This window comes from Helicoverpa armigera, chromosome 31 (genome assembly GCF_030705265.1).
Source record: "Helicoverpa armigera isolate CAAS_96S chromosome 31, ASM3070526v1, whole genome shotgun sequence".
Taxonomy (NCBI): domain Eukaryota; kingdom Metazoa; phylum Arthropoda; class Insecta; order Lepidoptera; family Noctuidae; genus Helicoverpa; species Helicoverpa armigera.
Genome location: NC_087150.1, coordinates 2,618,824 through 2,641,248, shown reverse-complemented (window position 1 = coordinate 2,641,248; position 22,425 = coordinate 2,618,824). Strand labels below are relative to the sequence as shown.

Genomic DNA, 22,425 nt, shown 5'->3' with positions numbered 1-22,425 from the left:
GAATCCTCATTTCCGGGATCAGGTCGAGACGCATGCGATGCGTATAACCGGCCATAGAAGTTTTCCACTTCCGAAAGGACTGCCGGCACCGAAGAAATGACTTCTCCACATGTTGTCAGCTTCGTCAAGTGGCTTCTTCCAAGAGATTTTACGAACACCTTTGACCCCCGATTCAACTCAATTGCTCTTTCAATGTCTAGAGTATTGGAGCACCGGAGGTCGCGTCGTACGTGCTTGTTGATCTCTTGGTTTAGAGCCCGCTTAGCTGACGAAGTGACAGGCGGGTTTTCACGTCGTTTCTTCATAAGCCCTAATGTCTCTTCCGAAAGCTTTGATTTCTTGCCCTTACGCTGCATGTTACAGAATCTCGAACCTTCCTCCCTGAGGATCCGAACCACATATTCGTGGATCTGGTTAACGTCTGTTGTGGTTTCCACGGCGGCAAATCGGTTCTCCAAATTTGACTGGAACGTTTCGGATCCTGTCATGGTTTGGAGCAGTGTTGGTCGGAGCCTGGCCTTCATCAGACGGAAACGTTCGGCCTTGAAGTTGATATTCAGAGAGCCTCGGACAAGTCGGTGATCGCTACCGGTATTAAACCTATTGATCACGGAGACGTCTCTGAATATGTGCTTCTTGTTCGTCATGATGAAGTCAATCTCATTTTTAGTCATAGTGTCGGATTCATAGCGTGATTGGACGCTTTTTGAAACTAAAGGATTGTGTTTTAAAAGTTTTAATCGATCTAAAATTAAACTCCGATTTCGAATTAGACGAATTCGATTTGACAATATTTATTTATTTATTTATTTATTTATTTATTTATTTAGGCACACCAACAACTTATTTACAAATTCGTTCACATATATACGTTTTATCGGCTGTTGTAAATATTAAAAAATATTTACAACAGCCTTTCTGTAGTAAAAGTAACTGTATTAGAAATTTGTAAACGGGATGCCAATTTACTAAAAGCGGATATTGCGCTAAAATGTATGTTAACGAAGTTAGATGGTCAAGCTACTATCTTATACTTAAGCCTAAATCTTGCAAAAGCACTTCGAAGACGCATAAAGGAGCGACGACTTTTAATATCTGGAGTATTGCAATATTTGCATGACCGACAATACCGTGATCACGTGATCACGGTATTGAAATTTTTAATACCGGTATTGATACCGGAATTGAAAAAATCCGGTATTTGAAAGCCCTAGTGCTATATGAACTGAGTCGGCTAGGCGTTCCGGGCTGGCGGTCTAGCCAGAACGGGTGCATTGTTGACTCTACAAGATTTTTCACTGAGCATTTTTTTTAACCAACTGTGACTTTCCATTTGTAAAATTAGTTCCTGATACAGTAGATTTAGAAATTTAACGTTACAAACTCACAAACTTTGCCTCTTTAAAATATTTTAGTTTTTCCTGCAGTTACATACTCGTTCCGAAATATCTAATCACCTCTCCCAGATAAAAAAATATTCTATGTCCTTTTTCAGGCTGTAGAGTATCTGTGTATCAAAAACTTCATTTGAATCTGACTAGAAGTCTTGCCGTTAAATCTGAATCAACCGACAAAGTTAATTTCGCATTTATAATATTAGTAAGTATAGTACAGGACACCCCCCTCAAATCACAGAAAATATCACAGGAAATCCCTTAAAACATTGAAAATATAATAATATAAACTTAGTTATATGTCTATTGTTGTTTGTTGTTACAGACGCAAGAAGCAAATGGTGGGCATATTCCCTCTGCCCACGATGGGAGGGCCGCTAGTGGCGCCCGTTTCTTCTCTGCTCAGAGCCGTACCGCCGCCACCCTTACCCAGGTAAGATATATTCAATAAGACTGAAAAACTATTTGTATAGTTATCGGCACGGATAATGAGCTCTCGGCGGAAGAGTGGATATCGCTTTGCGCACTGCACACTTAAGGCAATAACCCAACAAATCACTTCTGCGCAGGTGAAGGTCAGGGCTCAATATCCTTGCCGATGATTATAACACATTTTGTTTGCAAGACAATTTACACTATTGTCTTAGAATAATTCTGAAATAATATTCGATGCACCTAAGTGCATGTATAAGATGCAGGTAAGTACATAGCTAGCAAGTCGCAGCTGTATTTGATGAGGTTATCTTTTAAAATTTCAAGGTCAAGGTCACTTGTTATTTAGAATACCTATCATGTTTTAATGATATTTGTGCACTAAATGTCCACTGTATACAATAAGAATGTTGTGTTCAGTTACTGCGAATGTGAGTGCTATATGAACTGAGTCGGCTAGGCGTTCCGGGCTGGCGGCCTAGCCAGAACGGGTGCATTGTTGGCTCTACATTAAAATATCTTATTTACAACAGTTTTTGGCTAAAAGTTCAACCATATTATACGATTACCTAAATAGTAACCAAACTACGGCTGATATACGGAAGTACCTGTGACATTGGAGTTTTCAAAAGAGTAGAATAGAATCCGACTTTTATGTTTTTTTTTTTCACCAAGAAGATATTACATACGTATCATGCTTAAATTATTTGTTAAAAACTGTAAACCAGCAAATGTTATGTCTAGCTTAACAAAAGAAAAAAATGTTTGATGAAACGACAGATACATATTACGGGGAAAAATAGTTATTTGTTATACAAGAGTGCAAAGTTGCTATTTAACCGCGGGCTCAATTTTGATGACCGAACAAGCGAAGGCTTCTTATGTTCCAAAGTTAGAATCCTGAGCGATAGCGAGTGAATCAAAAGAGCACAATGGCTTTTGCACTCAGATCGAAGTGCCAAAACTACTCTTTCCGTTATGGTGGGATGAAAATTATATTTTTTCATCTTTTTAACAATTACAAACGTTACTGTTACAGCCTTTTTATTGTCCCACTGTTGGGCACAGGCCTCCTCTCACACGGAGAAGGATTGAGTGTGTAAGATTATTATAAAAGTATGTACTAAGATGACGTTATTTGTTATAGAATGTTCCGCACGGGTCGCGGCGGCGCGGGCGCGGGCGCGGCGCCTCACGACCCGCTCAACCCCGACGTGCCGGAGTTCGTGCCGCTCGCCAATAGGCATGGTATGTATTGTACTTATAGTCTAGAATATTCCACCAATATCATTTACGTAGATCGTTCCTGGTATTCAGCTGCATCCGGTTAGACTGGAAGCCGACCCCAACGTTCGTTTCCAACGGGAAAAGGCTCGGAGGATAGAGGATTTATCATCTACGTAGATAAGAATGGAAGAGGAAAACATATTGCGCTGACCTTAAATAAATTGGGAACAGGGCAATAAGAAGAAGAATAGCGGTTAGGCTGTCTTTTGAACATCTTTAGCAGTCGTTACGGGTAGTTAGAAGCCAGACAGTCTTACCCAAGGTCTCGGGTTGACCGGGTATCTGGGTTCAGGAGATCTGATAGGCAGTTGCTCTCTTTAAAACATTTGTACACAGCTGCGTCTGATGGGACTTTAAGCCGACTCCATCATAGTTAAACCTAGTTGGGAAAAGGCTAGGCAGATGATGATCATAATAATGTATTATGTAAATAATGTATTATGTATTCAAAACCGATCGTCAATGCATTTTATTTTCTTTTGCGATCCCTACCAACAATGATTCAGTTTTTAATTGATATTGTAAATAAAAAACTTGCGTAAATAGGTTGTGTCTCCTTAAAAGCTAACTACAGATCTTTATATCTATAGTTATGTCTATGGAGACAGAGTAACTTTCCAAAGACAACAATCTCACTGGACTATTTCAGTTTTGACATAGACTTTGGAAAACAGTTATAATCCTTATAAATATTGTTAAGCTGAAGATTTCGCTTATCTCAGAAACTACTGGCCCAATTTGGAAAATTCTTCCAGTGTTGATAGCCCATTTATTGAAGAAGTTATACTGTTTATGTGGAAACCACTGCTTGTTCGAGAATTTTATTTGTTTTACACTGTTAACCACGGTTTCACCCTCTTCCCGTACCCGGATAAAATATAGCCTATGTCACCTGAGGATAGTGTAGCTTTCCAACAGTGAAATAATTTATCAAATCGGTTCAATACTTTTTCTACTGACAAAAAATCTCTTTATTGTATTATTTTAATATATGTTTATTTATGCTTTACAGAAGAGTGCAACGACAAATCAGACAGTCAGGACGACAGACCGGCGTCAGGCAACTCGAGTCCGAATTCGGAACAAGTTTGGACTGAGGTAAGACCAAAACGAACCTTATTTTCCTCCAAATAAAGTCGAAAATGATAGAAAATAGAGCCCAAAAATATATTTCAAAGAGTGTATTGGAAATAAGATTTTGATGTAACTTTATAACTAAGTAGAGTATGTGGTTAGAAAGTTACAACTATATTTGATGTGGTTATTATTTAAAATGTCAAGGTCAAGGTCACTTAATATCTACAACTTCCTATTTTTTTTATGACTAAATAAATCTGCACTTAATGTCCACTGTATACAATAAGAATGTTGTATTCAGTTACTGCGAATGTGAGTGCTATATGAACTGAGTCGGCTAGGCGTTCCGGGCTGGCGGCCTAGCCAGAACGGGTGCATTGTTGGCTCTACATTTATAAAATCTTCTGACTAGTTTTGGCTTTAATAAGAGACTATACTAATACAGTTGCGATAAGAATAATAATGCTTAGTTCATCGCTATTAGACTGGCACTTCTACCTTCATATATCGGCACCAGCAAAATTAGTGATCTATGTTTTATAAAACAACGGGTTAAATAAATTGTTGGTAAAATGGCAACAGCTTCTTTGTAAGATCATTTCGTTGTGTACTGTAATAAAACTTTTCTTAGATTCGCTTTGTTTTTCTAACCAAGAATAGAGGTCTTATCTTTCAAATAATCTTTTTTAAATTCAACTTTTGAATTAATTGACCAAATAAATTATAATTATCATCACAATTTCTCATCTTTATTTTCTTTATCAGGTAAAAAGGCGCACAAAAGCGGGTTCCCGCGAGCGGGCCGCAGCCCCGGCCGACGCTGAGCAGCGCGAGGAGCTGCACTTTCAGCTCGACGAGGAGCTGGACCTGCCGCCGCCGAGGCACAACACCTTCACTGACGCTTGGTGAGTTACAAGTATTACTAATATAGAAAGAAGGTGAAGTTTCACGTGTAATTTTGATACAAGTAAAATGTACACATATCGTTTTGTTGTGCAATTTTCAAGGTCACACAACTTTGTATTTTCAAGGTCAAGGTCATTTTATAAAAGTAAAAAATCTGTGAGAAAAATAAAAAGAATGTTATTGTTTAGTTCTGATTTACAATGATTTTGAAAATCATGGAAAAAAATATTTTATCATATCAGAATTCCAAGGTCAATATCATTTTTAGGCCAAATGTTTAACCTTCACCGGTGTTTGGTAAGAAGAAAAAATTAAATAGGTTTAACTGCAAAACAATGTAAAATTACAAAGCAGTTATCTTCTTCTATTCTTATGAAAACACCCCAATTTTAATTCCAAGGTCAAAGTGATTTTATAATTTCTGAAATAAAATCAATTTTTAAGTCAAACAATTTAAATTAAAAAAACTGCACTAAATGTCCACTGTATACAATAAGAATGTTGTGTTCAGTTACTGCGAATGTGAGTGCTATATGAACTGAGTCGGCTAGGCGTTCCGGGCTGGCGGCCTAGCCAGAACGGGTGCATTGTTGACTCTACAAGTTTAACTTAATAAATACGTTCAATTGCTGACTGGATTTAAATAAAATTCAAGACATGTAGCCCATGAACATCTGCCTAGCCTTTGCCCAAATTATGTTGGAATCGGCTTCCAGTCTAACTGAAAGTATCTGAGTACTTGTGTGCCACATTGGACAACTGCCTATCTGACCTCCTCAACCCAGGTACCAGGGTAACCCGATATCCCTAGGTAAGACTGGTTGCCAGATTCCCTATCTTGTGACTACCCCTAACAACTACCAAAAATATTCTAACAACAGCAGGGGACTATCAATGTAACGTGCCATTCGAAAAACAGTAATTGATGTCTGAGATATACTTAGAAAGTACAAACAAACTTAGAAAAGTTGCATTGGTACTTGCCTGACCTGGAATCGAACCCACGCCCTCATACTTGAGAGGTTGGTTCTTTACCCACTAGGCCTCCACGACTTGATGATTCACTTAATAATATTCAACGCAAATATTATAATCCTCCTTTCTTCCACCCAGGTCTGATGATGAATCCGACTTAGAGTTCACGGACCGCGACGTGGGGCGGCTGCTGATCGTGACGCAGACGCCCGCTCGCCCGCCCAAGCACGACGGACACGACCGACAGGGCGACTGGAATACTAGGACCAAGATCACACAGGATTTGGAGCAGGTAATGTATAAGGAACTTGGAATATAGGATACAATATATAAAGATTACCGTTTACTAGCGCCTGAAAGGAAACCACTTCCCGCATAAGAATGTAAAGTAATCCATATGTTATTCTGATGAATAAAACTAATAAGCTATATTATTTTTAACACGCTTATATTTATCTAAATATATTCAGCTGCATACTTACAACTTTTCAGAAACTTACTTACATAGTACTTAATTTCAATAATAGCGAATTTTGAAATACCAATTTTTAGCTTTAAACCCACTGCAAACGTCCCCATTTTCATTTATTGAAAAACATAACAAGATCTATTATTTTGTGTCGGCACTTCAATCAAAGGGTCCGACACATTACCTTTAATAACTTGCGTTCTTACAATCTCACTAGTACATAATAGGAATGTCTGTGTTATATACTTCCAATATTAGTACTAGTATATACATAATAGGATATAATTAAATATGCTTCTTCTATATTTCAGGTTATCACAGATGGACTCAGACGATATGAAGAAGACTTATGGAATGATACGGATTACCCCTCGGTGAGTACTATACCTGATCTTATCTTACTTTAAATTATAATGTTATAATAGTAAGAAAAAACTATTCTTGTTTTGTAGTGCTAAACTTAAACTCGAAATTGTCTCTTAATGTAGAATAAATAAACTATGTTTATGTTGTTATTTACGAAATCCGAAGTTCGTTTTTTTTGCAGTCCAGTTTTATAGTTATTCGCCGTCTACTGTAAACGGTTGTCGGTGGTCCTTTTTTTGGTTTTCTAAAGATGATCAATGTTGTCTTAATATACAAATTTACTAGCTATATCTCCTAATATTATATCTATTAATACTTTATTTGCTACCCCCAGTCATACGGTAGCGGTAACCAATACCGCACCGTGTCTCTCATCAGCCGGTCGGCGTTCGAAGCAGCCGTGCCGGCCGAGCGGCATCACAACCCGGCCGAACCGCCGCCGCCCCCACCCAGGCCGCAACAGGTAACTATATAGTTCAAAGAAAATATCATATTTGGCTTAAACTCAAACTCAAAAACGTTTATTCAAATTAGTCTGATAAATCAGCAGTTTTCGAACGTCAAAACAAAAGACAGCCCCCAAAACGCCCGCCCTTCACCACTTCCTATGTGTTTTTGCTGGGAAGAAGAAGTGGTGAAACAAACTCCCCAGCAACACATGTCTGTCTGTTAGGTTAGTAATTATATCACAGTATCGAGCCACAAAGTCTGACACCCAATCTTATCAAGGGGTATCTTAGGCTTATCCGGGTAACTGGGTTGAAGGAAGAAGGTAAGATAGGCAATTGCTCCACGTGGCACACTGGTACTCAGCTGCATCTGATTAGACTGGAAGCCGACGCCAACATAATTGAGAAAGCCTCTTGTTACACCACCTTCCCATGGGAACTTTTTCCCACACCTGGATAAAAGTAGTCTATGGCTTTCCACAGGATCTAGACTATACTGTGTTCCAAATATAAGCATTATCATCGGTTCGATATTTTGCGCATGAAATCACGAGTTTATAATATTTCTATCGAATTTATAATATTTGTAAGCAGTTTTTTATAAATATACAATATTTTTATAAGCCCCCCAAAATCCTGCCTTACGTCCGAGCTGAACACCGAGCCACGTGGGGGGCGGACACACGTACAATGAAAACTTACGTGGCTAACAAGGTCAGGTAACCCAGTAATATGGAGAGACTTAATAATGTAGAACGCATAGGGCCGCTGCCCGAGGGTGATCGTCGGGGCACGTCTGGAGCTGACGCTGGACGTGACAGCATACGGACCGTCAGCGGCTCTTCGCTGAACAGGCGGGCGAGAGTCGGGGGACCCGAAAATACTACAGCCGACCATCGGGGCGGGGAGGGGGCTGGTGAAGCTTTGCAGAGTAGAGCTGAGCTCACACACTCTGCCGGCTCATCGGCAACGACCACAAATACCGTAAATAACAATGATAGACGAAGAAAGTGGTCGACAGAGGAATTGCACGAGTTGATGTTTTGCTACTTTAGGGCACGTTCAGGAGGTTCAGGGTATATAGAGAGGCTTAAGTCACTGTTTGTTGAGAGAAATCCCAACAACCCAAAAATACACAGATTCACAGGAAACACACTCTCAAATCAGGCTCGTAGCGTAATTAAACAGAGACTTATTTCCCAGGAGTTGATCGATAGGATACAGAAACAAGCAGAAGGAATAACAATAGAAACCCCAGAAGACATACATAACGACCAAGACACGCCACACACATCAATGCACTCAACAACAGAAAACATACTACACAACCCGCACACACAACACACACTAGAACAAGTAGAAACAATAGACCAGCTGACCGGTAGTGTAGAAGTAAATGAGGATCAGGATACACTCATCTTACATTTCTTACAAGTTTTAGCAGAAACGAAAGAAACACCACTAGCAGAACGCTTAATTCTTCCCAAAGCACAAATAAATAGGAAATTTATAGGAAACTTAGATACTTTAAATAAATACTTGCCTAGTATATTAATTACCCACAGTAGTCTTCGCGAAATTAACAATGTAATTTATGCAGCCGCCAAAACTCTAATAATTAACAATAATCAAACTCCTTTTAAACCGAAAGACACAATAAAACAAAAATCAGAACCACCTTGGAAAAGAAGAATAAAAACTAAAATAGAAAAGTTTAGGAAAGAATTAGGACAACTACTAGAAATTAAACGCGAAATTAATACACGTAGAATGCAAAAAATAAAAGACAAACTATACACTAAATACAATATTCAAAACGAAAACGACCACGACAACACAACAGAAATCATCAAACAAAAACTAAAAGCACTTGCAGGTAGACTAAAAAGGTACGACGTTATGAATACAAAACAAGAACAAAATAAATTATTTAAAGAAAATGAACATAGGTTATATAGAAGTTTAGGAACTAAAAGCAACGCTGATGTAAATATACCTAGTAAAGAAGGTGTTCAACAATTTTGGGAATCAATATTATCACAACCTGTACAATATAATAGGGAGGCCAATTGGATTACGGAAATAGAAATTTCATCAAATGAGGTTACCACAATAAATGAAGAAGAGATTACAGAAGACCAAGTTAAAATTGCAGTTAAGAAGTTACTTAATTGGAAAACACCGGGAATAGATAAGATACAAAATTATTATTTAAAATATTTCACTAGCGCACATAAATATTTAGCACAATTATTCACGAATTTAATTACAGGGGGGGAAGCGATAGAGGAATGGTTTACGACGGGTCAGGTAATATTGATACCCAAAAATGAAAACACTGAAGATCCCAAAAATTGGAGGCCTATCGCTTGTCTATCAAGCATATACAAAGTGTTAACCTCCATCTTAGCTAATACACTTTACCATCACTGCCATGAGAACAACATAATGGCAGTAGAACAAAGGGGTTGTCGGCGCGGTGCCAGGGGATGCAAAGACCACCTCATGGTTAACAAGGCCATTTTAGAAGACGCAAGTCGCTCACACAAGAACCTGAGCATGGCGTGGATTGACTACCAAAAGGCTTTCGATAGCGTGTCTCACGAATGGCTCCTTAAGATCCTGGACATTTACAAATGTCCTGCTGTAGTCAAGAAATTTCTTAGACTCTCAATGCCTTCGTGGAGAGTAGTGATGACAGCGCGAGGCTCCCAAAACTCCATAACCACGGATCCGATTTACATCAGACGCGGAATATTTCAGGGCGACTCCCTCTCTCCTTTACTATTTTGTTTGGCAATCAATCCTCTTTCATACATACTTAACAAATACGAATTAAAAGGGTACAAACTTAGAGATAGTTACTGGATCAATCATTTACTTTACATGGACGATTTAAAGATTTACACAAACAGTAGAAACAACCTGAAAGTTTTATTAGACAGTATAGAGATATTTACAAATGACATAGGGATGAGATTTGGGCTTGATAAATGCAATATATTACATATAGACTCAGGACAGAGAAGCAGCACAATAGGAGAGGGCCATATTTTATTAAGTGGGGATACATTCAAACAACTTGCGATAGGTGATAGCTATAAATATTTAGGAGTTCATGAATCAGGAAAAATAGAACACAGTGTTATTAGGGATCAAATAACCAAAGAGTATTATAGAAGAGTTAAAAAATTACTAAACACGCAACTCACATCCCGTTACCTTATTAAAGGCATCAATACTTATGCAATTCCAGTGTTACTATACTCTTTCGGAATAATAAACTACAAAAGTAGCGATCTTAGAGCAATAGACATAAAAACTAGAAAATTATTAGCAATAAATAAGGCACACCAACAGAAAGCAGACGTACAGAGGCTTTACTTACCAATAGCACAAGGAGGGAGAGGACTTTTAAATGTAGAATATATGTACAAAACACAAATACTTAAATACAAACAATACCTCAATACAAATAGGGATCATCTCATTGAAACAATAACGAAACACGATAAAAATAGGGTTAAATACTCAATAATAAAAGAAGCAGAGGAAATAGAAACACAGCTACACTTAACACAAAGAAACCAACACACAGATAAAGAAATCAAAGAAGCAATAATTAAACAACAAAATACAGTATGGCGAAGTAAGCAATTACACGGGCAGTTTCCCAAAAAAGTACTAGATCAAGCTAATATAGATAGAGAACTTTCGTTTAAATGGATTAAAAAACAACAAATTCCACCAACTATAGAGTCATCCATTTTTGCAATACAGGATCAAGCCGTTATGACCAAACAACATCAGCGCGATATATTGAAAGAACCAGTAGACGGAAAATGCCGCCTCTGCGTCACTAAAGACGAAACTACGCAGCATATTATATCTGGTTGCGAAAAATTAGCGGGAACCTACTATGTTCGACGACATAATAATCTTGTCCAATACGTCTACTGGTGCCTTGCTAAAAAACATAAAATAGAAGTTGCCAACCTCTGGTGGAAGGAAACACTAGTGCAACCACAAGTAAAAGAAAACGAAACAGCCAAAATCATGTGGGAAATGCCCGTCCAAACCGATGTCACTGTTACACACAATAGACCAGACCTTATATACACAGATAAAACTAGTAACAAAACATATTTAATAGATATTACCGTACCGTCAGATTACAACATAGGAGCCAAAGAAATAGAAAAATTAAGCAAATACCATCTTCTGAAAACCGAAATCAGCCGGCTGTGGAATACACAAACGGCTGTCATTCCGATAGTAGTAGGCGTAACGGGCATCGTTGCAAAAAGCATAAAAAAATACATAGACCAATTAGACGCTTCAATTAACATTCACATACTCCAAAAACAAGCAGCCATACATTCATCTATCATACTCAGCAAAGTATTAGGAGACACAGTATTCGTACGAACAGTAGAAGAACAACACTCACACACTGACACACAAACACCAGACACACAAAACACGCATCCATCACCAAGCACGCAAGCGGGAACAGCCATCCAGGAACAGAACACACAGCAATCATCTAACACCGAACATTCGTCGTCATCACAGCCTAGAAGAGGAAGAAGAAGGATAAGAACAACGCAAACAAACACATCAACTACATAATACATATACACCATATAATAAATAATACATACAATATACTTAATAACAGACTAGGGGGGACATAGATATCTTTTTTTCCGCGGGCTGCGGAACGGGATACCTATTAAACCGACATAAAGTCGAGAAGGTCAAACCTACACTAGGTTTTTATAACAGCTCATTTTTATTAGGGGTTCGAAGAAATGACAACAGTCAGGTATATAATATCACAGAAGAAATATTATAGTGGTTTATACGTGAATTATCTATTGTTATTGAATATTTTTAATAATATATTCTTTGTATTTACCACAGGTGGAACAACATGAGCAGTCGAATAAGTCGAAGCGGCCGCGTCGCACGGCTCGCTTCTACGCCGCCAACAAGGACCCACATGCTACCGATGTTATGTGAGTTTATTCATATTTTACTATATTTATTTATTAAAATCCTTGACAAAGTAATATACTACATAATGGTGACTACATAGGTGTCAGAATTGACAGCGGCGAAGGAATATTAAAGAATGGAGCATGCGTCGATTTGTACCCATTTCATGTTATATGGAAGCTCTTGACGAGTACTTTATTTTATTCTATGGCAACGAAATTCAAACATACCTTGCATATGGTGCTTTTGGCTTTTGAACGGCTCAAGCGATTTTCAAGAAATATGTCCAAGAATACTCGCATATAAATCACCTTGATGCATCGATTTCAATTTGTCAAAAAACCTAAATTCAATTTAGGTTTTTTGACATGAGAAAAGATGAGACCACAAACTGACAATCAGACAGGTGAAACTTATAACATCCGTCTATTTCCGTCGGTGGTTAAAAAAATTGTGTATACTCAACATGACAACAAAAACTTCGAAGCTTTAACTACCCAATATATATTAATAATATACTTATCTTCCACAGAAGTAGCCGCAAGCACAAGACTCGTCACAGCCTCAACCCGCCGGTGGAACACCACGTGGGATGGATCATGGATATACGCGAGCATAGAGCCAGGACGCATAGTACTGGGTATGTGGTTAAAATTTATTTATTTTCTTATACTTTAGCTGTTATAGTCTGATCTCTCTCCGGTGGTGTCGGATTGTCGTCCCATCGCGCCATGAGAGTGAAGGAATAGAGAGTGCACCGCAGTCCAAGGGTGTGCCAAATATAAGCTTTATTTTTAGAAAGAAAATATTATAGAGAGACAACTCAACAGTGGTTAAATAAAAACCATTCACACAATCATCTGCTTATAGCAAAACAAAATACATAATATAATATGCACTAACAAAAATGTGTTTCAAACGTGAAAGTTAAGGTTTTAGCTGTGTTCTGGGGAACTACTTCTCAGCCCTGCAGTAAAAGATTTGTCAAATCGGTTTAAAATATCGAAATCAAAAACCATTTCAAAATAGGCTGTGAAACAACACTTTTTGAACGTTAAAGGAGAAGGGCTTTTTTTGCACGCCAAAAAACATGTTTTGATTATATTTTTGACTTCTTCAGATTTTTTAAAATTTTCCCGAATATTTTTTTCAAATATTTTTTCTCCCCAACAGCTCGTCACTAGGCACATCACCGACCCTGGGTTCGTCATGCGGCTCCATGCCGCAGTCGCTGCCGACCTTCCACCACCCGAGCCACGGCCTCCTCAGGGAGAACCACTTCACGCAGCAGGCCTACCACAAATACTACTCGCGCTGTCTTAAAGGTGAATATAATATTACACTCCATTTGAATAGGCTAAAATGAGCTCTTGGCTAAGGCAAAGCCTTATCCTAAGGGTAAATATTATTATAATAACTAGCTATCCTCGTGGTTTTGCTGACATAAGTACAGACGCCAGCAGATCAATTTACCCATCCTTATCTCCCGAGCCTTTTCCCGACTATGTTGGGGTCGGCTTCCAGTCTAACTGGATGCAGCTGAGTACTATAAATTTTACTCGCGCTGTCTTAAAGGTGAATATTATGATGTTGACCTCCTAGCCGATTATCGGCTACAGCCGCTGTTCTCATATAAGGAGATCAGCCATTTGCTTGGACTGCGGTGCACTCACTATTCCTTCACTCTCATGGCGCGATGGGACGACAATCCGACACCACCGGAGAGAGATCACAAGCAGGACAGACATTTACGTGCTCAAAAGTATATAATGCAAAAGTAAATAAAGGAGAATACATAAGAATGACTACAATACAGTTTCATAAAAATCCGTTCAGAAGTTACGTTAAAGACAAAAAAAACATCTATATATGTAAACTTTCATGTTAATTATATATGTTTGTTTCAGAGCGCAAGAAGCTGGGTATCGGCCAGTCACAGGAAATGAACACCCTGTTCAGATTCTGGTCGTTCTTCCTCAGGGATCATTTCAACCGCAACATGTATAATGAATTCAGGTAATATTCCATTTTATGCTAAGATAAAATATAGAAAAAAATGTTTAAATATAATGGTTAATTCGGCGAATTTGAATTGAATCTTGACAAAGAATTTAGATATCGTATAATATGCATTATACATGCATTTACAGTGTTATTACATAATTGGGTGATTTTTTACTTTTGCATTTTGAAGAATAGCGGCAAAAATGGTTTATGCAGAATAGAGCTACAAAATAATGTACTAAACTAAATGATGTTAATATGGATGGTATATGACAGAATTCACTCCTCAAATAATGAAAGGTTTTTTTTGAAAGGTAGGGATAAAATATAGCCCATGTTCAGCAAAGAGAGTGTAACTTCCTTACAATGAAAGAATTATTCAGATCGGTTTGTAGTTTGTTAGCCTTCAGAAACAAATAAATAAAAACAATTTTCCATTGTTTATATTAGTATAGATAAGTATTGATAGTACCTATAAATAATGTCTTGTGATGATAATTACAATTATCTATACTGTATTTTCATATTTTTTGTATTTACCAATGCTTTTTCTTCACCACCCAAAGTTAGACTCGTAGAGACGTCAAGTCCGCCATTGCACATTATGTGCAAGAAACGTTAAACAATATTTCTATCGTCCCACAGATCACTAGCGAACGAAGACGCTTCGGCCGGTTTCCGCTACGGGCTCGAGTGTCTATTCCGCTTCTACTCGTACGGGCTCGAGCGCAAGTTCCGGCCCGAGCTCTACCAGCACTTCCAGATCGAGACCATCGCTGATTATGAGAAAGGTATGTTGTGTCAATATGATAATAATGTCCTCCTAGCCTATTATCGGCCACAGCGGCTGTTCTTATGTAAGGAGATCAGTTAGCTGCGCACAGGGCCGCGCCGCCCCTGTGTGCGAAGTGTGCGGCGCACACAGGCGCCAAGACAATAGGGGCGCCGCGCCGCCACTGCCACCTAAATTATTTTTGTTACCTATATGATTGTTTTTTGTAGTGGAGTATCGACAAGTAGGTACAATACGCGCAACATAGGCCTCGTAAACTACAAAACATCTATAACGCTTATTGAACAAGTCTAATGTTTATTATTATTCATGTTCATGGTTTCATTTTACGTTTAGGGTTTTAGTTTACATTCCTTACGAGCTCAACGTTAAAACGGCGGCAGTTCTTTGAACCAGAATAATACTACGAACCAGAATAATTCTATATAAATAATACTACGATCCGTTGCGTGCGATACGTCCGTTGCGTACGATACCGACAAGTGGACGCTTAGCTTTAACAAACAATTTTAAAAAATTCGCGCTCGCTACGCTCGCGGCTGTTCACTTGTCAGTGCCTACCGTTCATTCTAAAACCCAAAGTCACAAAACTCAAAAATTTTCGCGCTCGCTACGCTCGCGGCTGTTCGCTTGTCAGTATAGTTCTTTCTAACATGATTAGAGTACTTTTATGTCCCAAATGTCAAAAATTTTCGCGCTCGCTGCGCTCGCGGCTGTTCGCTTGTCGGTACCGTTCCTTCTAACATGATTAGAGTACTTTTATGTCCCAAAACTCAAAAATTTTCGCGCTCGCTGCGCTCGCGGCTGTTCGCTTGTCGGTACCGTTCCTTCTAACATGATTAGAGTACTTTTATGTCCCAAAACTCAAAATTTTCGCTGCGCTCGCGGCTGTTCGCTTGTCGGTACCGTTCCTTCTAACATGATTAGAGTACTTTTATGTCCCAAAACTCAAAAATTTTCGCGCTCGCTGCGCTCGCGACTGCACCTTGCACCGTTCTTTAATATACAAGTTTAGGTGCTTTAGTGACCCAAAGCTCAAAAATTTTTGCGCTCGCTACGCTCTGCTTTATTTTCCACTTCTTTTATTTTTTCAATCCTTTTTTAGCCGAACCTAGAAGGTAGCGCCGCTTGTAAGTCCTTTTATTAACAAGAAAATAACTCCTAGCTCACAACAGACTTTTCACGTAGAACAAAGGGCCTCGCATAGACCTGCCGCACGTAGCCTCGCAATGGCTAGGGCCGCCGCTGACTGGAGAACATTTATTTCAGTCAAATTTAACAATTAAAAATATTCATTCAAAAATTAAATTCGTTTTATGATGATTCGTTAAAAAAGAGGCGCTTCATAGGTTTCGCACACAGGCGCTGCCGGGGGTCGGCGCGGCCCTGGCTGCGCAAGACATATTATAGTTTGGGCACATTTGCTTGGACACAGGTGCACTCACTATTCCTTCACTCTCATAGCGCGATGACACCACCGGAGAGAGATATGTAAAAATAGCTTGTAGCTTCCGCTCGTGGTTTCACTCGCGTCCCGAACAAAATACAGTCCGCATCGGGATAAAATACAGCCTGTTACTCGATAAGAGTAGCTTTCCTCAGTTTTTCAAATCGGTTCAGTAATCCCATGTAGGTGAATGATTTCTCTGACCGCGACATAGATGGGAAATATTTGATGTTTTCCATAAGTGTACTTTTCCGTAAAACCCGGATATAATATAATAATCTAGCCCATAATTAAGACTAGGTTATTATTATATCCTATAATCTTTTTATAAAAATATTTTTATTATTTCACTATTCTAATCCCCTCTACACTTTCTACACAGTATCATATATATTTTCTCTTTGCAGGTCAACTATACGGCCTGGAGAAATTCTGGGCGTTCCTAAAGTACTACAAGCACGCGGGTGCTCTACAAGTGGACCCCAAGCTGCAAGGATACCTGGAGAACTTCCAGAGCATCGAGGACTTCAGAGTTTTGGAGGTAAGATCATTGAGCGATTATCATATAAAGTATATACACCTACCATATAAAATAATTAATTGAAATAATAATAATAATTTAAAAATGGCATCAAAAAACTCCTATAGATAAGAGACAGTGTTGTTAGTGGACAAGGTATATACAATAATATATTAGCTATTTAATAATACAATAGCCCATTACTCCTTGGTAAAAGAATCCAAAAGAAACTTTAAGAATATATCGTAATCTTACACATAAAATCAGAAAGTAACAATAGAAGTTTTGTTTTGTCACCAGGCTGTATCAACAATCTCATTAACTGTGATAGTTAGATAGCTGAGATAATGTACTTAAGGGTTTAAAGCTTCTGAGTTCCGACCTTTACTTTTTTGCACGAAGTTAATTTTTCTTTGAGACTTAAGCCACCCTATTATAAAACGTGGTTTTAAGAAGTACCCGCTTTAGTAATAGCTTTAGTCCGCTGATTTTGTTCGGGATGGTGGTACAAAAGCTGGTACTTTTTAAAAACCACGTTTTATAATAAGTTGGAGGGGTTCGTCGCATTTGTTTCTACGGGCCCCGCGCAAATATTGCTACGGACCCTGAGCAAATTTTACCACGGGCCCCTCCAAAATTTTCTTACTTATCCACCCTATATCTAAACTATCTAAACCCCACTATATACAACACACACCTCCTCCCCGCAGCCGCAGCTGAACGAGCTGCTGGCAGCGGCGGGTCCCGCGGCGCCGGGGCGCGGGCCGCACGCGCGTCCGTATGATCGCACCCGCTCTGTTTCCGAGAGCGACCGCGCCGCCATCGCGCATAGGGCTGCCAGGTAATATATATATATTTAAGTACTAGCTTCTGCCAGCGACTTAGTCCGCGTTAGATTCGGAGTTTGTGCAAAAAGAGAAAGAAATAATAATCACCAGCTTTTCAAATTATCTAAATCTATGCGTACCCAGCCTATTACTACTTAGTTTTAACCACAAGGCTGAACACGCGACTGAAGCTTAAAAAATGGAGTAACGGGAAAAGTCCCGTTTTCCCAACATTTCGCATCACTGCTCCTATTGATCGTAGCGTGATGAAAAGTATCCTATAACCTAGATACAGATATGATGAAATCAAGTGAATACTCTAACACACCCAATAGAAAACAAGAGTGAACAGTTGGCTCAATGACCCACTGTAAAAAGCTTATACATTCAGGTATCCTCTTCGAAGGACGGTTCAAATGGAGTGGGTTTATAGATAAGGTTTGCAATATTACAGACCCATGTATTGTGTCTGAATATATTTACGGTTCAAGAATATTACAAATGACCCTGTCTATGATGACATTCTTTAATCGTACTCATATCTTGCTAGAAACCGAGTGATTTGGTCTACTCCACTTAACCATTCACTCTCACACATTACCAAATAATGAGTTGCAACTCACCCACATCCCAACTCACCCACTCACTCTCTGTCCAGCAATAAGTACGTGGGCGGCAACCGTCCGTCCGGTAACAACAACAACAACCGCGGCCGCGCCGGCTCCTGCGGCGCTCAGAGCGTCGTCGCCAATGCTAGGCCTAGACGTGAGTATTATATGTTATACTTATATTTAACAACAACAACAACAACCGGCTCCTGCGGCGCTCAGAGCGTCGTCGCCAATGCTAGGCCTAGACGTGAGTATTATATGTTATACTTATATTTAACAACAACAACAACAACCGGCTCCTGCGGCGCTCAGAGCGTCGTCGCCAATGCTAGGCCTAGACGTGAGTATTATATGTTATACTTATATTTAACAACAACAACAACCGCGGCCGCGCCGGCTCCTGCGGCGCTCAGAGCGTCGTCGCCAATGCTAGGCCTAGACGTGAGTATTATATGTTATACTTATATTTAACAACAACAACAACAACCGGCTCCTGCGGCGCTCAGAGCGTCGTCGCCAATGCTAGGCCTAGACGTGAGTATTATATGTTATACTTATATTTAACAACAACAACAACCGCGGCCGCGCCGGCTCCTGCGGCGCTCAGAGCGTCGTCGCCAATGCTAGGCCTAGACGTGAGTATTATATGTTATACTTATATTTAACAACAACAACAACAACCGGCTCCTGCGGCGCTCAGAGCGTCGTCGCCAATGCTAGGCCTAGACGTGAGTATTATATGTTATACTTATATTTAACAACAACAACAACCGCGGCCGCGCCGGCTCCTGCGGCGCTCAGAGCGTCGTCGCCAATGCTAGGCCTAGACGTGAGTATTATATGTTATACTTATATTTAACAACAACAACAACCGCGGCCGCGCCGGCTCCTGCGGCGCTCAGAGCGTCGTCGCCAATGCTAGGCCTAGACGTGAGTATTATATGTTATACTTATATTTAACAACAACAACAACAACCGGCTCCTGCGGCGCTCAGAGCGTCGTCGCCAATGCTAGGCCTAGACGTGAGTATTATATGTTATACTTATATTTAACAACAACAACAACCGCGGCCGCGCCGGCTCCTGCGGCGCTCAGAGCGTCGTCGCCAATGCTAGGCCTAGACGTGAGTATTATATGTTATACTTATATTTAACAACAACAACAACCGCGGCCGCGCCGGCTCCTGCGGCGCTCAGAGCGTCGTCGCCAATGCTAGGCCTAGACGTGAGTATTATATGTTATACTTATATTTAACAACAACAACAACCGCGGCCGCGCCGGCTCCTGCGGCGCTCAGAGCGTCGTCGCCAATGCTAGGCCTAGACGTGAGTATTATATGTTATACTTATATTTAACAACAACAACAACCGCGGCCGCGCCGGCTCCTGCGGCGCTCAGAGCGTCGTCGCCAATGCTAGGCCTAGACGTGAGTATTATATGTTATACTTATATTTAACAACAACAACAACCGCGGCCGCGCCGGCTCCTGCGGCGCTCAGAGCGTCGTCGCCAATGCTAGGCCTAGACGTGAGTATTATATGTTATACTTATATTTAACAACAACAACAACCGCGGCCGCGCCGGCTCCTGCGGCGCTCAGAGCGTCGTCGCCAATGCTAGGCCTAGACGTGAGTATTATATGTTATACTTATATTTAACAACAACAACAACCGCGGCCGCGCCGGCTCCTGCGGCGCTCAGAGCGTCGTCGCCAATGCTAGGCCTAGACGTGAGTATTATATGTTATACTTATATTTAACAACAACAACAACCGCGGCCGCGCCGGCTCCTGCGGCGCTCAGAGCGTCGTCGCCAATGCTAGGCCTAGACGTGAGTATTATATGTTATACTTATATTTAACAACAACAACAACCGCGGCCGCGCCGGCTCCTGCGGCGCTCAGAGCGTCGTCGCCAATGCTAGGCCTAGACGTGAGTATTATATGTTATACTTATATTTAAAAGGTTGTACTTGCTTTTAAAAGGTGTAATTTAAGGTAGATTGTTGAGATTTCATGTAAAAGAGTACTGAAAATTGATGTCAATAAATGAATTTTGAATGCATTTGAATTTGAAAAATAAAAACAATACTGAATTTTCTCTTCAAATATAAAGCCCAAAAACATGACTTGTTTTTTTGGTAGACAACGGTAGCTTTAGTTCTTAGATGGGGTTTCTTACGCTGAAGCTTTTCAAATCCACCAGTAGTTCTTGAGCTTAACGCGTCCAAAATTAATATCTTTTAGAATGTGTTATCAAAAGAGACAATACCCAACATGTTTGGATCTAATTGTTTATTAAGACCAGTGTGACTATTTTAAAGTCTAGTAGACTAAGGCTTACACCCGAGTCCCGGTGAACTACTCCGTTTATCCGGATAAAAAGTATCTACATCCTTTCTCAATAAATGGCCTAACACTGTTTTTTTTTTAATCGGACGCAATCTTCAGCATAAACTTATAGTATAGATTTAATTTAGACTTTCTGTCTTTCGATGAAAATAAGCGTCATTAAGTCTACCTCATATTCGTTGCCCAATAAAAATGCGTAATCAAGCTCTTGTTTTTTAATATTTACATACTAAAAAAATCCATTTTCTCCACAGCAACGCCAAAAACGAAGCAAGAAGAACCGAAACAGCTGTCAGCGAAACAGTGATTGTTGTACATACTACAGACTAATTGTGCGTTGTGCTTAACACCATAGTTAAACGTTAATCGGATGCATTTTCTTTTTCTATATATAAATAAATAAATAAAGTTAAAAACAAACTCTATTCATAGTGCTGTGACACTCTGTGGTTTGAAGTCACTCGATGGTTATATGCGGAGCCTAGGTGAGTTCATATCGATATTTTGTAAATTACATGTCACCGGAAAATAACAAGATCCGTAAGTTAACCAAATTACTAGGAAGTTTATAAACTTTTGTAAGATTCTAAACGGCAGATAAATTGTAATATTTTACGTCCACATTTTCGTAAATTTATCAATTTCCGACGTCATGCGGTAAATTTATAAACTAACTAATATCTGTTCGTAAGACTAAACTTCCTAGTAAATTGATAAACTTACGGATCTTGTTATTTTCCGGTGACACATATATTTAAAACGGCTTGTGCTAAAGATATTTTGTTTATAAATGCGGGTGAGCCATGCTTGTGTGGGTAAAGGTACATGAACGTTGTCTTTGCATGTCGAGTCGTCGAGACAAAGACAATGTACATACATATACAAGTATGGCTCATCCACTTTTGTACGATAAAACATCTAAACTACACTTAAGGCAATGGACAGCTCTCGTCGAATGAATTGGTCTCACTGAAGTCAAATTCAAATGTTTCAAGTCAAGTGTTTCTCGTACATTTGGCAATTGTGAAGACACTATATCACGAATAATGTCTTAAGTTAGCTATCCCTATTACACTCATGAAAATGATATTGCCTCGAACAATAATTTTTACTAGAGCAGCGATCACGACTGTGTGTAATAGCCTACTTCAGAGCGGCAAGATTATTTGACGAGAATTGTATCTTAACGAATCTAAAGTTAGCCGAATAGAATTAGACAATTTAGCTGCTAAAATACCTATATACTAGCAATAAATTGTTTATTCATGTATTTTCAGCAATTAAGCTATGATATTCTAAAAGGTGAGTTGCACCATTGAACTATAACGATAACCAAACCATAACCAGCCGTATACTTGTCGCCCATTGGTCACGGCGATTTGACAACTGAAAATGGTTCGGTTATCGTTATAGTTAAATGGTGCAACTTATAGTAATTGTTAACATGTTTATGCACCACATAACCAGCCTTAAGATTAGTACAAAAAAATATAGAATTATATAATGTAATAATATA

The 22,425-nt window shown here is 39.4% G+C and overlaps 1 protein-coding gene across 8 annotated transcripts in view; it reads left to right on the top strand.

Moving 5' to 3' along the window:
- LOC110378619 (la-related protein 1) overlaps positions 1–22,425 on the top strand; it is a 99,430-nt gene that overhangs the window by 71,300 nt on the left and 5,705 nt on the right. For all 8 annotated transcript variants that reach the window (XM_064043386.1, XM_064043387.1, XM_064043388.1 and 5 more), the window contains 16 exons: positions 1,720–1,827; positions 2,974–3,074; positions 4,126–4,211; positions 4,956–5,095; positions 6,210–6,363; positions 6,852–6,914; positions 7,241–7,369; positions 12,282–12,376; positions 12,889–12,996; positions 13,530–13,681; positions 14,264–14,372; positions 15,006–15,151; positions 17,008–17,141; positions 17,831–17,961; positions 18,606–18,712; positions 21,164–21,394. In XM_064043386.1, coding sequence (XP_063899456.1) covers positions 1,720–1,827; positions 2,974–3,074; positions 4,126–4,211; positions 4,956–5,095; positions 6,210–6,363; positions 6,852–6,914; positions 7,241–7,369; positions 12,282–12,376; positions 12,889–12,996; positions 13,530–13,681; positions 14,264–14,372; positions 15,006–15,151; positions 17,008–17,141; positions 17,831–17,961; positions 18,606–18,712; positions 21,164–21,216 — 1,816 coding nt within the window. In that variant the 3' untranslated portion in view covers positions 21,217–21,394. The remainder of the gene's footprint in view (positions 1–1,719; positions 1,828–2,973; positions 3,075–4,125; positions 4,212–4,955; positions 5,096–6,209; positions 6,364–6,851; positions 6,915–7,240; positions 7,370–12,281; positions 12,377–12,888; positions 12,997–13,529; positions 13,682–14,263; positions 14,373–15,005; positions 15,152–17,007; positions 17,142–17,830; positions 17,962–18,605; positions 18,713–21,163; positions 21,395–22,425) is intronic.